Source organism: Pogona vitticeps, chromosome 1 (genome assembly GCF_051106095.1).
Source record: "Pogona vitticeps strain Pit_001003342236 chromosome 1, PviZW2.1, whole genome shotgun sequence".
Taxonomy (NCBI): Eukaryota; Metazoa; Chordata; class Lepidosauria; order Squamata; family Agamidae; genus Pogona; species Pogona vitticeps.
In genome coordinates, this window is record NC_135783.1 from 259,114,090 (window position 1) to 259,137,505 (window position 23,416).

At 41.7% G+C, this 23,416-nt stretch overlaps 1 protein-coding gene across 1 annotated transcript in view; it reads right to left on the minus strand.

Moving 5' to 3' along the window:
- Window positions 1-621: 621 nt before the first annotated feature.
- The window catches only part of TMEM86A (transmembrane protein 86A), a 38,257-nt gene continuing 15,462 nt past the window's right edge, over window positions 622-23,416 (minus strand). The window contains exons 2-3 of the mRNA XM_020810924.3: window positions 6,936-7,200; window positions 622-4,209 (exon numbers count right to left, since the gene is read on the minus strand). Coding sequence (XP_020666583.1) covers window positions 3,782-4,209; window positions 6,936-7,200 — 693 coding nt within the window. The 3' untranslated portion in view covers window positions 622-3,781. The remainder of the gene's footprint in view (window positions 4,210-6,935; window positions 7,201-23,416) is intronic.

Consider the following 23,416-nt stretch of genomic DNA (forward strand, 5'->3'; position numbering starts at 1 on the left):
GGTGAGAAGTGGTGTGAGAAGACTATGTTTCATGCTGCAGGCTGGCAGCTTTTAGTATCTAGGTATTTTTAGAAGTAACTGATAGTTACTTGTGAGACATATGAAATTAAATAATTACTTTTTAAAATTATAGCCATAAATTTAAATAAATATGCAGCACAGATCTTAGAAAGATAACGGTTAATAGTTACTTTTTAAAAGCAACTTTCCAAACTCTGGATATTTCTTGAAGTAACAAGGGCTGGGTTAGATTCTTTTTGAGGTTTAGTTCTATTATTGTTTTAAATTTTATGTCCCCAGTGTCAATGTCTAGACCAGCCATTCTCAACAAGGACCATCTGGCCTTCTAAAGGCCCCCAGCACATTTGAAGGGGGCCACAGGCTGGAAACAGTTCCTCATAAATCACCTTATAAGGTTTATTATGCAACTTGATTCGGCCTATATTTCTTTTACATTGTGTTTATGGTTGTGGCCAAAAAGAGGTTGAGAATGCCTGGAATAGCATGTAAGACACTTTAAAAAGTAAACTAAAAATATAAAACAGAATTAGTATCAAGACAGTCTCTTATTGTGAATACATACTGCTCCAATCCATAAGGCCCATTAAAAGGCAAAGGTCATACAAAGACTACCCAGGTGTTTTATTCATATAAAGTGCTTTGTATTGCAATGGAAAAAGTAAAACTTAACATTGGTCCAGAACACCTATTTGCATATCAAATGCTTCTTCTGTCTTATATCTTTTACATTAGCAACAGTCGGTATGAGAGAGCCTCAAAAGTGGTTTAAATTTAGGTATAAAAATATTCAAAGCTCAGATCACAAACCCAGACAATTCAGAAGACAATACTGCCAGACAGGGAAAAAAACTTTCTTTGATTAGTAAACACTTAAAGTCTTTCTTTTAACTTTATAAGTCTCAGCACATAATGCAAACAATCCAGACCAAACCTTTTCCACTGCTGAGTGAGCCCAATAGACCACCCTAATGCAAAACCTTCTACAGATTAAATTGCATCCATGTGATTACCCACAAACATGACAAATCAATTTAAGCCTGGGTGATGGCATGCCAACTATGGAGCTGTTGCTGTTGTTTCTTCTGATAGGGTTCGGGATAAGAATGGAGCCCATCTTAAACACTAGCCGTATAGCATGGAAAGACTACTAGGACTTGTGTTAGAGTATGTGTGTAAGGGAAAGCCCAAGAGGATGCCAGACAGGCTTGTGAACTGGGGCCCCTACTCCCCTCCATGTCTCCCTTTGCTTGCCTACTTGGACAGTTAATGGAGCAGCTTATAGTCTCAATACTTTCAGATTCAGAAAGGGGGGGGAGGCTAAAGTTAAGCACCATCATGATCCTTATTGGCACTTCTAGTTTAAAACTGAATCAGTTTTCCACCCTAGCTTATAGAGTAAGCTAGACATAAATAAGTTTTCATTATATAGATGCCAACACCCTTGAGCACATAGAGTCATAGATAACAGCTACGAATCTAGCTCTTCATTTTTATTCATTTATTTATTTATTACCTTTTTTCAGGTTGTATGTCTTTTTTATGTCTATGTTTTCAGACTGGGTTGATTTTGAATTGCTCTGGGAATAATCTCCCTGAACAGTGAGCGTAACAGTCATTCCCAGACATCCTGGGAAATCCAGTTCCGGGGAGAGATGGGAGCTAGGTATCTGCACTGGAGAATTCTCAGCATCTCATCAACTTATGTATGTGCCCCATGTTTCTTTGGGGGAAACCATGAATGCTATAGATAAAACCAATATAAGTTTGCAGCACAGATAGGACCTTTCAGAGTTCCTTTCATTGATTGCCTATTAGAGGAAATATTTACAGGAATGCAAAGTACCTGGAATATGGTGAGCGCTTCTTTCAAGATGGACTTAAGAATTACCACTTTTAGAGTTCTCTCTTTATGGGTTTTTGTAGGTAAGTAAAAAAGCAGGAAAAAGAACAAAAAGTGGTTATTGTCGACACAAGCTAGGTTTTTTAAGCAGAAAGAGAAGATCTGATGAAAGAACACAAAAGGGGAGGGAATCCAGAGGGGTTTTACATGACACAATTATTCAGGGGAAAAGAAAACAAATACTGCAATGTCCTCCACTTAATTGATTATAAAGAGATTGAAACCAATACAAATACACAGTGGTTAATAAGAAAGATTTATACCCCAAACTCCCATGAACAACCAGGAAGGGATGCACCCAGGGGTCTCCACACAGACTGCTGCAGGGCGGGTCAATCTACCAGTAATCCACTTTGTCATGTGACACCCAAACTGCCCTGAGAATTGGTTGGCCAGCAACTTCTCCAAACCACACTTCCCTCCCACTTCAAGGTGCAGCCACTTAATGCTGACCAGTGGAAATGCACAAAATGGCTTGGGAGAGTGGTGTATTGATTAGACTCTCAGCACTTTGGTGATAGGCTGTACCTGTTGGCATGACCCGCTTTGCAGCTGTTGGCATGAAGGCACCTGCAAACTCTAGAGCTCTGGTCAGTGGTGGTGGAAACAAACTGGATATTAATGCGCATGTGTACCTAGAGACCGGTATATGGACATGCTGCATGCACAAATACATAGAAGCATCAGCCTTGTTTTTCAATAAATATTGTTCCCGGATAACCCACCAAGTTCTTAGTCAAAACAACAACTTGCTCATGCTCGTGATCCAGAGTATGTGGACCTTAACTATGCATTGCTGGCGACAAGGTCTCCTCCCAATATACTGACTTCATTAGAGATTTGAAAAGGAGGTTTGGTGGGAAGGAGAAGATGTCTCCCCATACTCTCACACAGCGACAACAGCTGATTCCACAAGCAGGCCATTCCCTTGGCCCATCCATCTAGATGCAAAGCAGCTGGTGACTGAGACTTTGAGGACCCTTGGTTTGTTCTTTATTTCCATGTTTTCATGCTTTAATCTGAGATTGTGCAAGTCGGAAATTGTCTGCTTGAAAAGCCAATAAATTATATACAATGACCTGCTTTTTAAAAAAACACTATTTCCCCTTTCCCATCCCGCCCCCACGCCTGAGAAGACGGTTGCATTTTGTTGTTGCTTTTAAGCCTGCAGAACAAGAGATGCCCCACAGGATTCACATTCAGAAGAAAGGCTTCGAATGGCCTATAAATAAATGGTTGTATGAATCTGGAATTCAGACTATTTTCTCCCAGGGCCAACACAAGCTTTCCTCTCCACATCAACTCTTCTAAGTGCTGTTGCATCTTGTCAGACACTTCAGGGCCCCAGGATTCCTTGTATTGACATACCACAATGTCACAACTGTACTGCGGTGTGCACACAACAAGGGCTCGAGCAGAGAATGCCGAGACTTAGTTTCACAGGATTTTCGCAACATTCAGTGTTGAAGGCAAGGCTCTGAATTCTCAAGGTCCTCTCCGTCCTCCCCTTTTCAACATTGTATTGAAACGAGCCTTCTCATTCTGGAATGTTCAGCACCAACCTCAGCGTTACTCAAATGCCATGAAGTAGTCAAGAGACCTCCCAAAGCATCCAAGATAGAAAAGGTCAGACAGCAGGTTCGGCAGGACCAATCAAAACTTCCAGTGTGGGTTCCCCTCTCCAGCAAGATGGACTGGAGGAAAACCAGCTAATCACTAAATGGAAATGCTTTGAGGAAGCAAAGATCTGCAATCACGGATTCGCCTAAAGAGTCAGAAATGTCCTCGAGGGATGAAAGAATGAATGAATGCAGCTACCGCATCCTCAGCAGAATGTGTGAGTCAGTTGAAATCTCTTGTCTATTTCTGCTTCCTGAAGACCTCGTCATCCCTGCTCTCCACAGCAGAAAGTGCAATGAGCATCTGAGCGGCATAGTACGTGGCCATGATGATGACCCTCGAGTAGGGCACAGGGAAGCAGAACTTGTTGAGAGCAATGGTCAGATCGGACACCATGAAGAGCACAGAGCCAATGCACGCCGAGAGCTTGGTCCAAGTCCAAAGGTCATTGCACAGCTGCATGCCAGCCATAGCCCGCCAGCCCATGAAGCCAATCAAGGCTACGTAAACAGCTACTAAGTAGGTAAATGGGCCTGAGAGGTAGCAGTACAGGAAGGTGTAGCAGAAACTGGACATCAGGGCCATCACCAGGCCTGCTTTCAGGTCTAAAGGCTTCATCCCAAATGCAGAGGAATACATTATGTGTGTGACGGCAAACATCAACAAACCTGGAAAAAGAAGAATTAGCAAAATATGAATGAACAGGGAATAAGGTCACAAACATACATTAGAACAGTGATTTTAGAACAGTGCAGAGCAAAGAACAACAACAGCAACAACAACAACAGTAACAACAACAACAACAAATTACATAGTCTTTTAAACTCAGTTCCAAGGGCTATTGCTTCTAAAGCCAGAATATGCCTCCTATGCACTAGGGCCAGAACTCCAGATATCTTTCAGGTTTGCAAAATACAAAAAAATTGTTTAGGGGCAAAATTCTACCTGTGCTGTGGGGTGGGGGGGGCAGTCAAACAACTAAAAACCAGGTCAGAGTGGGCATAGACTATGGAATGACTGGAACAGGAGGAGAATGGAAGGAATGGCACCTGCATTGAAAAAGAGTAGAGCTCCTAGTGAGAGCACTCTTCACATCTGTGAGAGGTGTGAAGTATAATCTTCAGAGATATAAGCCAAACAACATTGTGTATTTTGTAAAATGTCCTGAAGATTGATGTTGTTATAGAAACCAGAAGTGGGAACTTCTGTTTTGATATACAACCTCCGTCAGAGCCACCTAGCATGGCCAATAGTAAAAGGGTTGTGAAAGTTGCTGTTCAAAACATCTGGAGGGCCAAAGGGTTTTCCACCTGGGGTGTGTGTGTGTGTGTGTGTGTGTGTGTGTGTGTGTGTGTGTGTGTGTGTGTGTGTGTGTGTGTGTGTGTGTGTGTGTGTGTGTGTGTGTGTGTGTAGAAGTAAATTGATACGGTGGTACTCTTCCTCCTGTTATTCATGATTCCTACTCCTATTCCTACTACGCACGTGCATGTAATTTGGAATGGTGAACAGCAAGGGAAGGAGCGGGTGCTTTCATTATTTCTGCCCACCCCTATTGGATTCCGATCTTGCCTCTGCCTCTTAGCCAATTTTCATCACTTAGGGGAGCACTCAGGGGAATGAATGAACTTGGGATCTTAGCTGTGGCAGCTTCCTCAATACGTGTCAACACTTCTGAGATGGAACACTGAACAAAATCCCACCCAAAGGATATAAGGCCTTCTCTATTGATTTGAAATCAGGTTGACAGAACTGGGTAACTGAGGAGGCGCCATTTTGGGAAGAAACCAGGGCAATCCATTCACACTGCCACCATCACATTTCATACTGCACGTAGTTATATCAAAAGGGTAACTTTATCTCTGGCTGGTTCACTGGTCCTCATCCTCATCCTCATCCTCATCCTCATTATTATTATTATTATTATTATTATTATTATTATTATTATTATTATTATTATTATTATTATTATTATTAGTAGTAGTAGTAGTAGTAGTAGTAGTAGTAGTAGTAGTAGTAGTAGTAGTAGTAGTAGTAGTAGTAGTAGTAGTAGTAAACACCAGGCGCAGCCAAAATTATAAAAACATTGACTGGTATTATATGACAAATATGACAAGTACTGTGTGAAATCTGCAAAAGGATTCATTTCGTACCTGCTTTCTTGGGATGGAGCTCTCACTCTCTGGCCTTAGCACAGCCTGCCAAACCAGATCCCAGCTTTGGAAAGGGGTCAAAGAATGCTGCTGTACTAGCAAAAAGATTTGTAACCATCACCACCCCTTGTGCTGATCTCAGAATCCATAAGGTCTTTTCAACACTAAGGTGAAGCAGCAGGTAGCTGTAACAGGACAGAGAAGGAACTCTTTCCTCTTGTTCACTGATTCACACTGTGCCTTAGGCAGCTTGTCACAGTCCAAAGGAGGGCATCTTGCTGGTGAAAACCAGCATGGCTCCAAACAGAGAAAAGGTAGTGAGAACTATTGTAATTTTTTATTCTCTGCAGCCGAGATGAAAAACGTTTCCTATCTCTGCTCTATGGGCACCTAGGCACTAAGGATCCCCTACCTGCCAAGTGTTGTCAGTGTCAACTTGAGAGGGCCAGTTGTGCATAGATATGGGAAACAGAACATGATACTACTGGACTGCTGTTGTCTGTAGTGTCGACACTCATTCCACTACTGTATTGTCTTTAGACAGGAATAAACGTTAACAGGAAAGAAAGGTCTGCTAGCCCAAACAACATACCTGTACATCTCTCTTTCTGTTTCTCTCATAAACTCTAGCAAAATTTGTGCTATAATGAGATCAACAGTTTGATTTTAGCAACAACCATATATATCTTCTATGATGAGTGTAATATGGCTGTCGTTCAGAGGATTTGCAAGGTTTTGGGTTCAAACAGCCTGGAAGCCTGCTTATCAAAATGGCAGGAAGTCAAAAGAACAGGAGAGGGCATATAGATTACGTCATGATAGCTCTGTCACACAACTCTCAAGCATTGTTAAAACATAGTCATTCTCCAGACAAAATCATCCTCCTTTGGAAACACCAGTGTTACTTTCACATTTAATCATTGACAGCACATGGTGTGCACCCTGAAGGCAAGTGGTTTATCATATATTTTCAGAGTGGTCCCCCAAGTGATGAAAGACAGCTATTATTTACCATGAGATGTGATATTCCTCACCTGCTAATTGTTCAAATAGTGTCTCTGTTTTGTGGTGATTGGAAGATAAACAGGGGCCTAATTTACAAGTCTGATTGCTGAGGTGTATACCTCAGAGACCATTGCACTGTCAGAAGCAAAATGGGTTAATTGCAGACAATAAGAATGCCCCTAAACATCTGCTTTGAAATTATATCGCCGTGCACACTTCAAAACAGGATGCATACTAACCGTGAACAAAGTAACCTTGTTCTTGCCAGATGAGAAAAGCATCTCCTATAGACGAGAATATCAAGCCAGCAAAGATCCGGCAGGCGCTGCGATGGGCCATCAGGAAATTGATCCCATGGGCCAACAGGAACACCCATAAACAGAAGATAGGCAGACACTTGATGAGGGCACTGAACCAACATGGGCTGGAGGTTGGCAGCCAGAGGACAAAGTAGACACAAGTGGCTTTGAAAAAGGGCACAAGTTTAGGTCCTTCGCTCTTCACCTGGTGGAAACAAGAAGGTGTAAAGTTTTTCCCCCTGCTCCTCAAATTCATCCAATAAATCCACAGAGGCCACGTCAAGGCCATAAACACATCTGCCCAATCCTTCCCCTTGGCTCAGAAATCTAGCGTTCTTTTTTTGTTCCAGAATGTTGCTTACCAGAAACAATTGCATGAAAAAGCCTTTGTGAATGTTGCCATATTTCTCCCTGCTCTCTCCACCTCAGAGTCACCAGCCCTGTACAGCCTATGCCAAAAATAAGGGCTTAAGAGATTTGAGTTTATTCCCTGTAAAGTACAAAAGCCTTGGAAATCAATCTTGTTCATTATGCTGACTTTAAGGAATGATGCTGCTTAGGGCTGTTTTTGCTTTTAACACACACCGCTTTTTCAAAGCTTGGACATTTTACTTTCTGATCTGCAGCTTCCAGAATTCCCAGTGGCCATGCTTGGTCTAGGAATGCTAGGGTTGTAGGCTAAAAGAGTAACTTCTCCAAATTCTGCTGTGCTTTTTTTTTTAACTTGTGTGTTAGGAGGAAAAACCTAGTTGTACATCTATCCACACACAGTGCACTTTTTGAGGGATACATGCACACAGATCCATTGTACTATATACACTTGGTAGGGACACACATTACCAACTGCAGTTTCCCATTATGGGATACAAGGACCATAGCTTGGTGGCAGACCGTGAGCAATACATAGCCAGGTTTTGGATTCAGCTCCTTACATACCCAGCTGGAAAAAGTCTTCACCTACTCAGAAAGGCCCTTCGTTCAGATCTTAGACAGAGACAGACTCTACTCATTGATATGGGGTGGACTGTAGGTCTGGTTTCTTCAGACATATGTGTTCCATTCCTCATGAAGCTAAAATAGAGTTACCTCATAAAATGATGGAGATGAAGTGAGGAAGAAGAGAGCCATATTTAATTAACTGTTAAAATCGTAAATTTATGATATTATATTTTATATTGTTTTGTTTTTTAATGTAAAACTGTATATTTTAAATTGTTTTTATCTTCTAAGTTGTGAGCCGCCCAGAGTATACTATGTCTAGATGGGCGGCATATAAATGCAATAAATCAATCAATCAATAAAAATATGTATCATTGAGCTCCTTAAAGGAAAGGTGGGATATGAATGAATGAATGAATGAATGAATGAATGAATGAATGAATGAATGAATGAATGAATGAATGAATGAATGAATGAATGAATGAATGAATGAATTTTGGTGTGCCAAAATAGGTTTGTGTGTGATTGTCATACTTACAGAATATGCTTATTTCTTATCTGATTCATGTGAAATAGACATGAAGAAATAGACATGTGTGGTTTTCACAGCCTCATCATGCCATGAAAACCACACATATCACTATGGATCTATATCCATAGAACAACAGTCTATGGATTACATTTCCACATGATCTCCATACCCAACTATGGGAAAGAGGAGTTACTTGAGCTGTTTGTGCCATCAGACTATAATAGAATTGTGTTTTTCAAAAATTCTCTTTATTTATTTTTATTTATTATTTCTTAGTTTTATTTGTATGCAACATTTCTCCCAACAAAGGGACCCAAGGTGGCTCATAGCATTAACATTCACACAATTAAAACACAATAAGTTAAAAGACAAATTAAACAATATAAGATTTAAAATAAAATTAAAAGAATAAAACATGGAAACATGAGAAAGACTAAAATTATCTGCTAAAAGGGTGTTCAGGGATTCAGTTGTAATTGTTAAAAAGTCTGCCTGAAGAGATGGGTCTTTAGCTTTTTCCGGAAGGATAAAAGGGAAGGGGCCACCCTGATCTCCCCCGGGAGAGCATCCCATAGCCTGGGAGCTTCCACAAAGAAGGCCCTCTCCTGTGTCCCCATCACCTGTGCTTGTGCTGGCAATGGGACCGAGAGGAGGGTCTCCTCTGCTGATCTTAATCACCGAGAAGGCGCATGTAGGGAGGTACGATCCTTCAGATAGCTTGGACCCAAGCTGTATAGGGCTTTATAGGTAATCACCAGCACTCTGAATTGGGCCCAGAAATGGACTGGTAGCCAGTGCAGTTCTTGCACTAGAATAACCGTAGCCCTAAAGGTTTTCTACACAGTTGCTGGATTGTATTCAGTCAGGTGCTCTTTCTCTTCTTCAGGGCTTGCAACTCATAAGGGCCTGATGCATCAAGGAAACATTTTTAAAAGGAATCTCTGTTGTTTTTGTACCTCTTATAAGTCCAAGGACTTGTAACTCAGAATCCGGCAAGTTCTCACTACCTTTTCTCTGTTTGGAGCCTTGCTGGCATTTACCAGCAAGATGTCCTCCTTTGGACTGTGACAAGCTGCCTAAGGCACTATGACAATAACCATTCTTATTATGACTAAAATTTTGCAAAGCCTGGAGGATTAAAGGCCTGTAACATAAAATAACTGGTACACCAAGGTATAAAACCAGGGTATTGTAGTTGCAGAGGGTGCAAGTTATAGGGCTTGCATATTAATTAAAAGTGTGTTGAAATAAGTAGAACATATTTATGTTGCAACATGTTAATATTGCAACATAAATATGTTCTACTTATTTCAACACACTTTTAATTCTCTCCTTCATTTTAGCTCCATGCTGAACAATCTACCATGAAGACTTGGCTAGAGAGCTAGCTGATTGTTTTGCAGCTATTCTTAATAAACTGATGTTCAAACCTCATGTTAAAAGTATAGCATACATTTCCAGGGCTGCATTTTTCTACACCCCACTTTAATTATTTTAATGTTCTACATCAACAAAATTTCACATCTTGACAATTTAATACTAGCATTTTGACAAAAGTCTTAAATTAATGTTTTAAATAGCTCTCTCAATACACATTTATTTTTTATTTACATACATACCATTTGCTGGTTTCCAAAAAGTAACATAGCTAAATTAGACTGAGATACAAAGGAGTTTTTTATCTCAAAGATGAGGGGCAGATGAAAACTGGGCATGTCTCATTAATGCAAATTCCCATTCACTGGCAGTAAAACCTAGTTTCTATGGGGCAAATATCTTGCGGGGGAAAACATTCAATTATTTTACCAATAAACAAAGATGCTTCCTTTACAGAATTACATTCATGTGGGACAACACATACAAATGGCTTACTATGGATTCTGCTGGTGCTAAATTAGGTTCAGATGAAAAGCGAGTGAACACTTATGGAAGAAGCATGGATCATTTACAATGCAGAGATGAAAATCTGCTTTCTGCCAGATATTACTGTCAGGAAGCAGCAATGACTTGAAACAATTACTAATGAAGGTAAAAGAAGAAAGTACCGATGCAGGATTACAGCTGAATTTAAAGAAGGCAAAAACAATGACTGCAAAAATGTAACTTTGATGTTGATGAGGAAGAGATAAAAATTGTTGAAAATCTTCTGCAACAATAATCAACCAATATGGAGACTGTAAGAAAAAAACTGGAAGACTGAGACTTGGAAGGGTAGCCAAGATCATCAAAGATCAAGATTATTTATAATATGGCATTCCCAGTTATTACATGTGTGTGTTCAGTCGTTTAGTCGTGTCCGACTCTTCGTGACCCCATGGACCAGAGCACGCCAGGCCCTCCTATCTTCCACCGCCTCCCGGAGTTGTGTCAAATTCATGTTGGTTGCTTCGATGACACTGTCCAACCATCTCATCCTCGGTCGTCCCCTTCTCTTCTTGCCTTCACACTTCCCCAACATCAAAGTCTTTTCCAAGGAATCTTCTCTTCTCATGAGATGGCCAAAGTACTGGAGCCTCAGCTTCAGGATCTGTCCTTCCAATGAGCACTCGGGGTTGATTTCCTTTAGAATTGATAGGTTTGTTCTCTTTGCAGTCCAGGGAACTCTCAAGAGTCTCCTCCAGCACCACAATTCAAAGGCATCAATTCTTCGGCGGTCAGCTTTCTTTATGGTCCAGCTCTCACTTCCATACAACACTACAGGAAAAACCATAGCTTTGACTATTCGGACTTTTGTTGGCAAGGTGATGTCTCTGCTTTTTAAGATGCTGTCAAGGTTTGTCATTGCTTTCCTCCCAAGAAGCAGGCGTCTTTTAATTTCGGGGCTGCTGTCTCCATCTGCAGTGATCATGGAGCCCAAGAAAGTAAAATTTGTCACTGCCTCCATATCTTCCCCTTCTATTTCCCAGGAGGTGATGGGACCAGTGGCCATGATCTTAGTTTTTTTGATGTTGAGTTTCAGACCGTTTTTTGCACTCTCGTCTTTCACCCTCATTACAAGGTTCTTTAGTTCCTCCTCACTTTCCGCCATCAGAGTGGTATCATCTGCATATCGGAGGTTGTTGATATTTCTTCCTGCAATCTTAATTCCAGCTTGGGATTCCTCCAGTCCAGCCTTCCGCATGATGTATTCTGCATATAAGTTAAATAAGCAGGGTGACAATATACAGCCTTGTCGTATTCCTTTCCCAATTTTGAACCAATCCGTTGTTCCATATCCAGTTCTAACTGTTGCTTCCTGTCCCACATATAGGTTTCTCAGGAGATGGATAAGGTGGTCAGGCATGCCCATTTCTTTTAGGACTTGCCATAATTTGCTGTGGTCCACACAGTCAAAGGCTTTTGCATAGTCAATGAAGCAGAAGTAGATGTTTTTCTGGAACTCTCTGGCTTTCTCCATAATCCAGCCATATTACATATGGCTGTAAAAACTGGACAATGAATAACTGTTAAAAAACGATGCACATAAAATGTAGTGCTGGAAGAGAACATTGCACATATTATAAAGTGCTAGAAAGATAAAGTGACTTCTGGACCAAATCAAGCCTGAACTCTCACTAGAAGCCAAAATGTCTAAACTCGTTACTATCATATTTGGCCATATCATGAGAAGATTCAACGGTCTGGAAAACACAGTAATGCTACAAAAAATGGAAGGCAGTAGGAAAGGGGGAAAACTTAACATAAGAAGGTTTGTCTCAGTCAAGGAAGGTAAAATCTTTAGTTTCCTAGATCTGAGAAGGACCTTTGGCAGGTTGTAAATTCATAGGGACAACCTGTGTCAGGACCAACTTGATGGCACATAACAACAATCTGATTCCCCCTTATTTTCTCAAGTCTTGTATAGTCAGGGCCATCCTGTGAAGTTCTACACCTTTTTTCCAGAGCCAAAGAACTGAACCTGTGGGTGACTTGCTCCGATAGCAGAGATTAGAAAAGTTATTTTTTTGACCACAACCCCAGAATCTCCCAGTCAGCTAGTGGCCATCCTTGTTGGGGGATTTTGGGAGCTACAGTCCAAAAAGGTGATTTTCCCCAACTCTGTTTCATAAGATTTCTATGGAGAATGTGTGACCTACCCAGACGATCTTCCAGTGTATGTTTTTTCCTAAAAGGAGACCGTCTGAGCCACATTCCAGACACCCAGTTCCTCCAAGCAGGGCATTTCACTTCTCCCTAATTCCATTTCTCTTTTCCAGCTGTCACTCTACATTGCAGTCCCACTGAGCCTGTATAGTCCTCCACTGGTTTGTGCCAAACGTCCTTTATTTGCTTTTTTAAAAAACTTTCTGCATTCCCCCCCCCCCAACACAGAGACACTTCTCTCTCGTTTTTCAGAGGCTTTGTTTTGGATACATGCTTGTAGCTCTCACAGCCTGAGTTTGTTATTAACATGAATGATATTCGTCATTAAATATTGACTTACACGGTACCCCATTCCCTGACTTTCACTCATTTGTCAGTAAGAAATAGTTCACTAAATGTGAAAGATTTGATAAGCAAACGTACTTATCATCCATACAGCAAAATGGCCTGAGACAGAGTGCTCACTAACCCCTAGCAGGCAAGGTGTACATTTGTCATTTGACATTTTCCAACCGGTTAGGAGTCCACAAGGTGACTCTGCCAGTGCCTGAAATCTATGTGAGCTCCTGCCCTCAAACCTGGGTCTGTGGTATCACTTCTGCCCAGTTTAGCACAAATAAGACCAGTTCCAAACTTCCCTCAGCTGACTGAAACTGTAGAGTCGGCAGCCAGGAACGCTTGACTTCTAAAAGAGCAAGCCATGACCATTTGCCAGAAGAATATAATTAAACTCTTGGCAATACTCTCCTGCTTCACTTTATTTGGCATCTAAAAACCCAAGAAACAAAACCTGGCACTATAATGAAGGGGCAGAACGAATGAAAAGAGTCAGAGAGAATTAATCAAATCAGCATTAAAAAGAGGGCCTGACTATCAAAGGAGGGGAAGGGATAAATTCCTGCACAGCTGTGTACTGGGGGTCAGTCCAGATACCCAAGGGCTCTTTGGGGAATTATTCTGATCATTCACATAGCTGGACTTTGTTATTAAGGAGCTTTTTAAAAAAATAAATAAGGAGCATAATTATTACAAGATGGTTTTATAACTAATCTTTGATCAATTATTCAACCAATAAATACTCTTCTTAACCCTCAAGGACAAAGACTAGGTTTAGATAAAGAAGTACTGAAGCTCTAAGCTATCTCAAATTAGCTCCAGGCTGCATCACATCTCCCCCCTACCCCTTGAATTATTCTAACATATATAAAAATGCTGAAGGTGCCCTCTCCCTCTCCCATTAGAGGCACCATAGTTTTAATTTAGTTTTCAGACACAGAGAGGAGAGAGAGAGAGAGATAATTGGAGTTTAGTTAACGTGCATATCAACTCAGCATAGAATAGAATATATAATGGGACAACCTTGCTAAAATTAAGCAGGTCCAAGTTAAATCAGCAACTGGATGAGACACCACTCACAGGTCTATGTATTGCACCTCAGTTTCCATCACAGAAGGGCAGGGAATAAAATGTAACAAATACAATTTGACAATGAAGCTTTGTTAAATTCATATCTTTATAAAAAAAAACCAACTCCATTTATGAATGTGGGATATTGTGCTACTGTATCCACATTCAAAATGCCAGGAAATGGCCTGATATTGCTGAACAATATTATGCCCGCATATTGTGCCAACAGGAAATTGACTGCCAAGCCTTACATTGCAAAGGAGAGACTGAATGTTGACAACACCAATGGCAGCAGTCAAGATCTTGGGGTTACTACCATTCACAAAGTGACACCTAGCAAGGGGAAACTCCAGAAGCTGACTTCATTTTTTTTTTCATCAGTTCCCCACTTCTTGCCCAAGCACAATACAATTGTCAGGGCTGTTTTTCAACAAGTGTGAATAGAGTAGAGAGCAGAAGAGGGTATCCTATAGACCAACTTGACTGTTACCATTTATTTCTATCTGAACTTGAAGTATGTGTATGGTAGAGGGGAAAAAATCAGTATCTCTCTTACTATTCCCAAAATTGTCATCCGTGTTAACAAACTGTCACAATATTCAACTAGCAGGAAGGACATACCAGGAGGAGAAGGCGGGATGAGGCAGGCCTTGCTCAGCCTCTGAAGTCATTTTGCTGCTTTTACCAGTTTTCTTGATCAAGGAATGAACACATAGAGCAGCTACTAGAACTCTTAACATGTTACTGTGACCTGGGACAAAGTGGTGATCTGGACGATGTGTAACAGCTGAATCCATTCACAGCTACAAAGAGCTGTGTTCAAAGAGACGTAATTCCAGGTAGGGGTTGTGTAGTACTACAGGCTGATTAAACATGAGAGCTGGGCAAACTCCAAAATCAGACACAAATGTACTGCAACCGTAGTTATTCAGAACTGTCTGGATATTCTTACAAGGATGGTCACTTCCTGTTCTATGTAGGCAGAGAAAATATATACTGTAACTGCCACACAGGACCAGCTGTGCCTTATTGTTTAGCAGGTTATGTTGTCCTTTGACAAAGAAGGAAGGGAAAAATTAAGTACTTTTGCAAAAACTAAGCAACTTACAGTAAAACCAAGTCGCTTAAATAAGTGTGTGTGTGAGAGAGAGAGAGAGACAGAGACAGAGAGAGAGAGGTATTATATCCATTCTGATTCTTAAAAATGCTCTGATCAAATGAACACTACACAATATACAGCTCTGTACAGTGACTGCTTAAAGACAAAGCAAATGTTGCAACCTCCCTTGTGAGGGAATTGTATTGCAATCATTCAGACAGATTTCAATTGACCCAAGCTGTTTAAACATAATCTCAAAGGATCTAACAAGCCTGCTATATTTTCCCATGCTGTGCCAGAAATTTAATCACAATTTAAAACACATTTGCAGTACTTGGGATTATGCGCCAATTGGGACTTTCTGGTGACTTGTTTCTGACTGGACTATTGGTCCCTTAGTTACGGATGGTACTTTCAAATGTGACTCAACTTTAACCTAAATTTCATGGCAGCTGCTGGTTTATAAGGAAGTGTTACCACGGATGTTTTATAAGAAAATATTATTGAGGACAAGAATGCACATCACTCTGTGTCTATGATCCCATTTCATTTTCTTCAGACATGTCCATGTAAGAACATTAAACAGGCTATTAGGAGAGCAAAGGCATTTCATACAGGAAGTTTAACATAGAATTAAGATATGAATGGAATGAAGGATAAAGGCCTCGGCTTCAGATCCTTGGCATTCTTTGGGGCGCCAACAGAATAGAAAAGAATGTGATATAAACAGACCACTATATGCATGTGGTTAGCACAGTGACATCTTATTAAACCCTTCAGTGGTACTGAAAGAGGAAGAGAAAAGAACCCATTAAAAACAGTTCATCATAACATGTACAGAAAGTGAGCGCAGACTTCTTGTTATGCACTGTCACGTCAGAACTGACAGATAGCAATGCTTATAGGACTTTCAAGGTAAGTGTGATATTTAAAGAGCGGTTTTATGAGTTCCAAGCCCCCAATGAATTTCTGTGGCTGAGCAGCATTTGAATCCAGGCCTCCTGTCACTCTAGGTGGTATGCCAAGATTTTAAAAGCTTAATTATGAATATGGTTGGACTTAGCCGTATTATAAGGCAGGGGAGGTCACCTATCTCCGGCAGCAAAAGAAGATTACATAGAAGGCAGTAAATGGCCAATTATTTATTTATATGACATATATATATTTGGTCAGGCATCCATCATACTGCTTTGCTAGACCAGAGCTCGAAAATGGTTCTTTTCTTGACTACAATTTCCAGAATTACCCTTGCCATCAGGCCCTGATGACTGGGGGATTCTGGGAGTTGAGGTCCAAAAATACCTCTCCCCTGCACCGTTCACAACCTCAAAAAAAAAAAAAAAGGGGGGGGGGAAACACAAAAACCAGCACGCGAAGAGTTGTACAGCTCAAAGAAAAACTCTGGGATGGTTCTTAATGAAGATTTTTCAAGCTTCAAAGGACACATTCTCCAGAGACACTTCATTATTTATACCACAGTCTTCTGTGAAAAGAACACGGATTGTACATTACTGAAGGAAAAGAAAAGGGCAGTGTTCTTCTCGGGTTTCATGGCATTGTACATTTTGCCTTGCAGGGACTCGCAGGCTAAAGGAATGGGTAATGAGATACAGTGATTCTAGGTCAGCACTTCAATTAGTCTGATATTGAACTTCACAGGGTGTGTGTATAATGAAATGAAGGACAGGGATGATCCCTCCAGCCTTGACAAGTCCAGGGTCAACCCTATTCTATCATAAAACCAAGGTCAACTCTATTTTGCAATGTGACTGTTTCTTATACCCATGTGGAACATGAGACCAGATGAAAATTAAAACACGATTTTACATTTCAAAAAATGACAAAAGCAGTCAATAGGCGTTTCTCTGCCCTGACTACCCGAGATGTTATCTGAAACCAGAGTGATGCCAAACAGATGCACCAAACACAAGCTAGTCCATTTAAACTGGCACTTTTTTCTTCCATACCATCTTATGATCCCGCAAAGCAGAGCTTGGGAAAATCACTCTGTTGGACTACAAATCTCAGAATCCTGAAATAATAAATGTTTCCATGCTCTGACAGACCTCACAAGCTCCTCATCAAGGCAGTCCCTTTCTCCCAGCAACGTGTCTTTATAATATCTTGCTTGACAGAGATGAATCTTTGTCTTGTGTTTTTGGATCTTAATAAAAGTATTACTAATAAATACTAGTAAAAGTATGGATTTCAGAACAATGCATCTTGGCGTCCTAAGGATCTTAAAGTTTGCCAAGGAAAAGACTTCCTATCGGCAGGTGCTGCACTTTGTTAATTAATGTGTCTTGAGATTAGTTTTAATTCAGTTAGGTTAACTTCTTTAATTGTGTTTTAAACATTTTAGTGTCTTGTGTTTGTACCAGTTCCTGTTTTTAATCTTGTTGTGGGCCACCTTGACCCCCAGTATAAATCAAACTGAACTGATCAATTAGTACAATAAAGTTGCCAATAAATTTTGCCTCATGGATGTTCCAAGCACATTGTGGCAAGGGATAGGAGAGATTGCTTGAGTGGAACAGCAAAGTGCAACTAGGCTTCTGCAGAAAGGTCTAACCCATCTTAACAAAAATTCCACTGGGCCTCACTCCTCAAATATATCTACATAACCACGTAATTATTATTGCATGCAGTCCCCATTTGGGGGGCAAATTTGCACACCTCACTCTGTACAGGGTAACAGAGAATGCATATTTACTTGGTTTAGAAATAAAGTGTTGTGTTGTTTTGTTTTGCACAGTATGTTGTTTAATATGTGGGATGGTCTTACATGGCTACATCCTGATCATAGCCTCCCTCAGAACTACAGCCACATAATTAGGGAACATTTTGAAGAATAGCTGAGAAATTGAGTTACTAAACTAACTGTGATTCTTCTCTGAGAATGCATTGCCTGCAGGGAGATGCCAAGGACTCTGTGTACTGATGACCAGCAAACCAATGGGACCAGTGTCTCCTTTATCACTATCATGCCATTATTTCTCATCCAACAGTGATAACTTCAAGAGTATAACAGATAGGGAACCTTCACTAGGAAAGCCTAGTCAAGAGGAGCATAATGAATCAGTCTGGGTCTGGTCAGAGGGATCACATAACCCCCCTGTTACAGCAGTTTCACTGGCTGCCAATCCATTTCTGAGCTCAATTCAAGGTGTTGATTCTAATCTAGGAAGCCCTAAATGGCTTGGGCAAAAGCTATCTCAAGGACTGTATCTCTGTATTCGCGAAGGCTTTCATGGCCGGGATCTAATGGTTGTTGTGGGTTTTTCAGACCAGAGCACAGAGTGCTGTCCTCTGAAGATGCCAGCCACAGAGACTGGAGAAACGTTAGGAAGAACAACCTTCAGAACACGGCCAAAGAGCCCGAAAAACCCACAACAACCAACGACTGTATCTCCCTTTACGAGCCTGCTTGAGTGTCAAGATCATCAGGAGAGAGGCCTTTCTCTCGGCCCTGCCATCTTCACACATGTATTTGGTAGGGACACGGGAGAGGGCCTTTTCTCTGTTGCAGCTCACAGACTCTGGAACTCCCTCCCATAGGAAGCCAGGCTGGCCCATCTTTGCTGTCCTTCCGCAAGCAGGCAAAGACCTTCCTCTTCAGGCAGGCTTTCCCTAAGTGAATGGCTACCTGAGAGGATTTTTTTTTAATGGATTGTTATACTTTACTCTTTGAATATGGTTTTGTGTTGCTTTGGGGGGGGGGAGGTATGTTATTTTTAGTATTTATATACTCATTGTTGTTAGCTTTAATACTGTGTTTTAACAATCTAAGCGACCTTGGGACATTTAAAGGAGAAAGGCAGGAATGGAGACTCACGTCACAGTATCAAGTTGAGCTGAGGTTGCACCAGCAAATGGACTTAGGCTCAACTTGAGATTTTTTTTCCCTCAACGACTCAGACTCAACCTGCAACTCAGAACTCACGCACCCCTCCCTTTTTTCTGGGGAGAAAAGTTTGTTTTTAGTGGGGACTCGGAATTGGGACTTGGTACCAAAGATTCGGATTCAGACCCAAAGACTTGCCAACACTCCTGGAGAAGGATGGGGTAAAAATATTTTAAATAAATATTAATTTGTACCATTTTCCTCACTGTAGTCCCTTCCCCATGTCCTGTGTAAGTGAATGAAATTATGAAATGTATTAGACCAGATTGCAGCTTTTTTTTGTCCAGTCAGTTTTACCTACAGGAAATAACTTTGAACAGGCATGTATTCTTGAAGAGTGGGATGTTGATGAGCAAGATATATTTTTCTTGCCATTCCTCAACTCTATTCATCCAAGGACCAAAGGTTTGATAGCAGAATCCAAGGGGTTGCCCCAGTGGTAAGATAATCACACTTTTCATTCACTTCCTTTCCTCCTGACAGTTCACACATGAATACTGCATAAGACAGTAAAAACTAAAAATAGCAGCTGTGCTTGCAAGAAATTGTGGCTGTATTTAAAATTCCAGCCAACCTCTTTCCCCTCAGAGAAAACCAAAAACTCTTATCCTTGTGAGCTGCTTTCAGGGGTTTGACAATATGGCCTAAGGGTCTGTTTCATAGACTAGTGCTAGATGCCTTAGTGAGAGATGCAAATGATACAGTTGGTCTCAAAACCATTCACACGACAGACTTAGGATAGCTATGTGAGAATAAGATTTTCCTATAATAGTTTTAGAATTCTAACAGTATTAATTACATTTGGGAATGCTTGCATATGGCTGCAGGAAAAGATGTAACCCCATTCACAGGGTTAACAGGTTGAGTTTGTAATTAAGTGAGATAAGTCTTGTTTCCACCCAATGTTAATGTTCAGAGCAAATAGCCATTTTGTCAAGCTGAAAACATGGTTAGCAATAGTCTTGTTCTCTTCTCATATTCAAAGCAAGTGTCACATCATAGAGGCATTCTATATGTGTTATTTTTCATACTAAAATAGTAGAAACATTAGAAAACAGGTGCTAAAGTGAGCTAAGGGTTGGAGAAAGGGGGAGTCTTAATGAAACACTGAGTACGCTAGCCAATCAGTGCTATTCCCCAGCCAGCTTTTTGCAATGAACTTGCAGAACTAGTTCTCTCCAGAGCCTGAATATGGCAAGAGATAAGTATTTGAAGTGCTGGATGCCATACAGGTGCTTCAAAAACTATCCTTACAACTTGATGTTACTTCTGCATTCACCTTTGGGGAAGAATTAAAGTCAAACAGCAACATGGTTGTTGTGAGTTTTTCAGGCTCTTTGGCCGTGTTCTGAAGGTGGTTCTTCCTAACGTTTCGCCAGTCTCTGTGGCCGGCATCTTCAGAGGACAGCACTCTGTACTCTGGTGTAGTTGGCTTGGGAGTGCACCAGAGCACAGAGTACTGTCCTCTGAAGATGTCGGCCACAGAGACTGGCAAAACGTTAGGAAGAACAACCTTCAGAACACGGCCAAAGAGCCCGAAAACCACACAACAACCATTAGATCCCGGCCGTGAAAGCCTTTGCGAATACATCAAACAGCAACACTTTGCCTTCATTTTACACACTTTAAATTGAACATCAGCAGTGCATCTGTGTGTGCAAACAAAATGTGAGAGGGAAAAAAATGAAGGCTGTCACCTGGGAGATTATTAAAAATGAAGATACTGACCTACCCATGCAATTTGTTTCAGAGGAAAGTGACAGATGGACAGATGTTCACAAATTAGTGAAGTCAAAGGAAAGGGCAATGTACTTGAGGCAAAAATGAAGATACCCTCAAAAAATAATAATAATAAAAAATCCAGTTCCTGTCCAATTTACAGCTGCTAGTGAAGCACCCAGCAATTTAATGAACTCCATTATTAGTTCTTGCCATGCAATTTCTTGATCTCTTATAGAGGGAAGGTGTACTCCAATCCTACTTTAGGTGGGCTTGTTCCTTTGTCACCAACTTACCAGACACAAAGGTGGAATGGGACTGAGGTGGAAAGCACTTCCTTGCTTCACCCATTCATAGCTGACCCCCTCTCCAAGATATTGCCTGTGGGGCACTAGTAGCCCATGGTTCAGGCAGGAGAAGAGCCTCATCCTGAAGTGGTGGAATGAACTCCACTCAGCTAACCATAAGCTACTGATAATGGTAGGAAGTTACTGAACCTGCCATAATTCCACACAGGAGGACAAGCATGGGTGCAACTACAGGCAAATTACACAATGCATTACATATGTTTGTTGTACTCTTATTGCCCAAGGAAAGAGATTTGGCATGAACTGTATAGGCTTGCCTAATAAAAAATAGTCCTTGACATTTCACAAGCTTCAGTATACTGTGAAATCAGATGCAGTAGGTTGGGCATGAAGAATAGAAGATATGATTACATCCTGCAATGTTGCAGAGCAGTTCTACCAACATGTATCTGATCAATCTCCCTCTCTGTTTACAACATATGGAAGATTCTCTCTGGACTGAGTTTCAATTTATTAACCCTCATCCAGTCCATTATCAGGTCCAGACACGAGTTTAGCACAGAAACCACCTCACCTGGATTGGTGGAAAATGAGGGCTGGAGCTGAGTATCGTCAGCATATTGCTGACTCCTCAGCCCATACCTCCTGATGACCTCTCCCACCAGTTCCATGTAAATGTTAAACAGCATGGGGGACAGTATCGAGCCATGAGGAACTCCATGACATAAACACCATGGGGCAGAGCAACTGTCCCCCAGCATCACCTTTTGGACACAGTCAGTGAGGAAGGAGTGGAACCACCATAAAATGGTGCCCCCAATTTCCAACCCAGCCAGCCTATCCAGAAGGACACCATGGTCAATGATGTTGAAAGTTGCTGAGAGGTCCAGGAGTACCAACACTTCCCCTGTCTCTCTCCTGGCAGAGGTTATCATACAGGGTGACCACGGCAGTCTCCATACAAAAGCCCAGCTTGAAACCCGATTGAAATGAATCCAGAAAATCCATTTCATACAGCAGCACCTAGAGTTGCCCAGCCACAATCCACTCCAACACCTTGCTCAAATATTTATTTATTTATTTATTTATTTTATTTCTATCCCGCCTATCTGGACATATTAGCCCACTCTAGGCGGCTTACAATAAAAGAAACAATATAATTTTAAAACATTGCACCTAGACTAAGATAGAAATCAAAGAAAGATATAAGAAAGGAAAAATCGTCAGGAGTTTTCTGTTGGGAAAGCCTGCCTATACATCAATGTTTTTAGTTGTTTCTTAAAAATGTCCAGCGAGGGAGCCGCGCGAATCTCAGGAGGTAAGTTGTTCCAGAGACGAGGAGCCACCGCCGAGAAGGCCCGATTTCTGGTCTTCTCCTTCTGGGCCTCTCTCGGCGTTAGGCTCCTCAGCCTCACCTCCTGGCTCGCACGAGTGACACGGGTAGATCTTAGTGGGAGAAGGCGTTCCACCAAGTATTGAGGTCCTAAACCGTTTAGGGCTTTATAGGTAAGCATCAACACTTTGAAGTCGATGCGGAATCGGATGGGCAGCCAATGCAGTGCGGCCAGAGTGGGCGAGATATGTTGGAATCTTCTCACTCCACTAAGTAATCTGGCCGCAGCATTCTGCACCACCTGTAGTTTCCGCAGCAACCTCAAAGGTAGCCCCACGTAGAGCGCATTACAGTGGTCTAATCTTGAGATTACGAGCGCATGCACCAAGGTAGTAAGCGCCCCCACATCAAGGTAGGGTCGCAGCTGGGCTATCCGCCTAAGATGGAAAAAAGCAGTACGGACCACAGACGCCACCTGAGATTCCATAGTGAGCGCCGGGTCCAGATGGATCCCCAAGCTGCGGACCCCATCCCTGGCGGGCAGAGTCACACCCCCAAAAGTGAGGGAGTTTCCCAAGTCCCCAACTGTGGGAGCGCCCACCCTTAGTACCTCCGTCTTGTCCAGGTTCAGCCTCAGCCCGTTCTCCTGCATCCATTCCAGGGAGGTTCGCCACTGGTCAGTAGCTAATCACCAGCCCTGGGTCCAGGTTAGGCTTTTTAAGGAGTGGCCGAATTACTGTCTCTTTCAACGTGGTAGGGACCACTCCCTCTCTCAAAGAGGCATTCACGGCCTCCTGGACCCAGGTGCGAAACACCACCATCCCCGCAGATCTTCTAAATTAGCCAAGAAGGGCAAGGGTCGAGCAGAGTGGTGGTAGAACGGACAGATCCAAGCACCCTGTCCACATCCTCAGGTCTCAACAATTGAAACTCATCCATTAATATCTGACCTAAACTTGATAACCCATGAACCACACATTGCCCCCCAGTGGCCCGACAAACCACAAATCAATTAGTCAGGTCATTTTTGTTTCGACAGCCCCTGGGGCTATCTAAAAAAAAAAACAAGCCCCAGTCCCCACAGCCTTCCTGTGCTG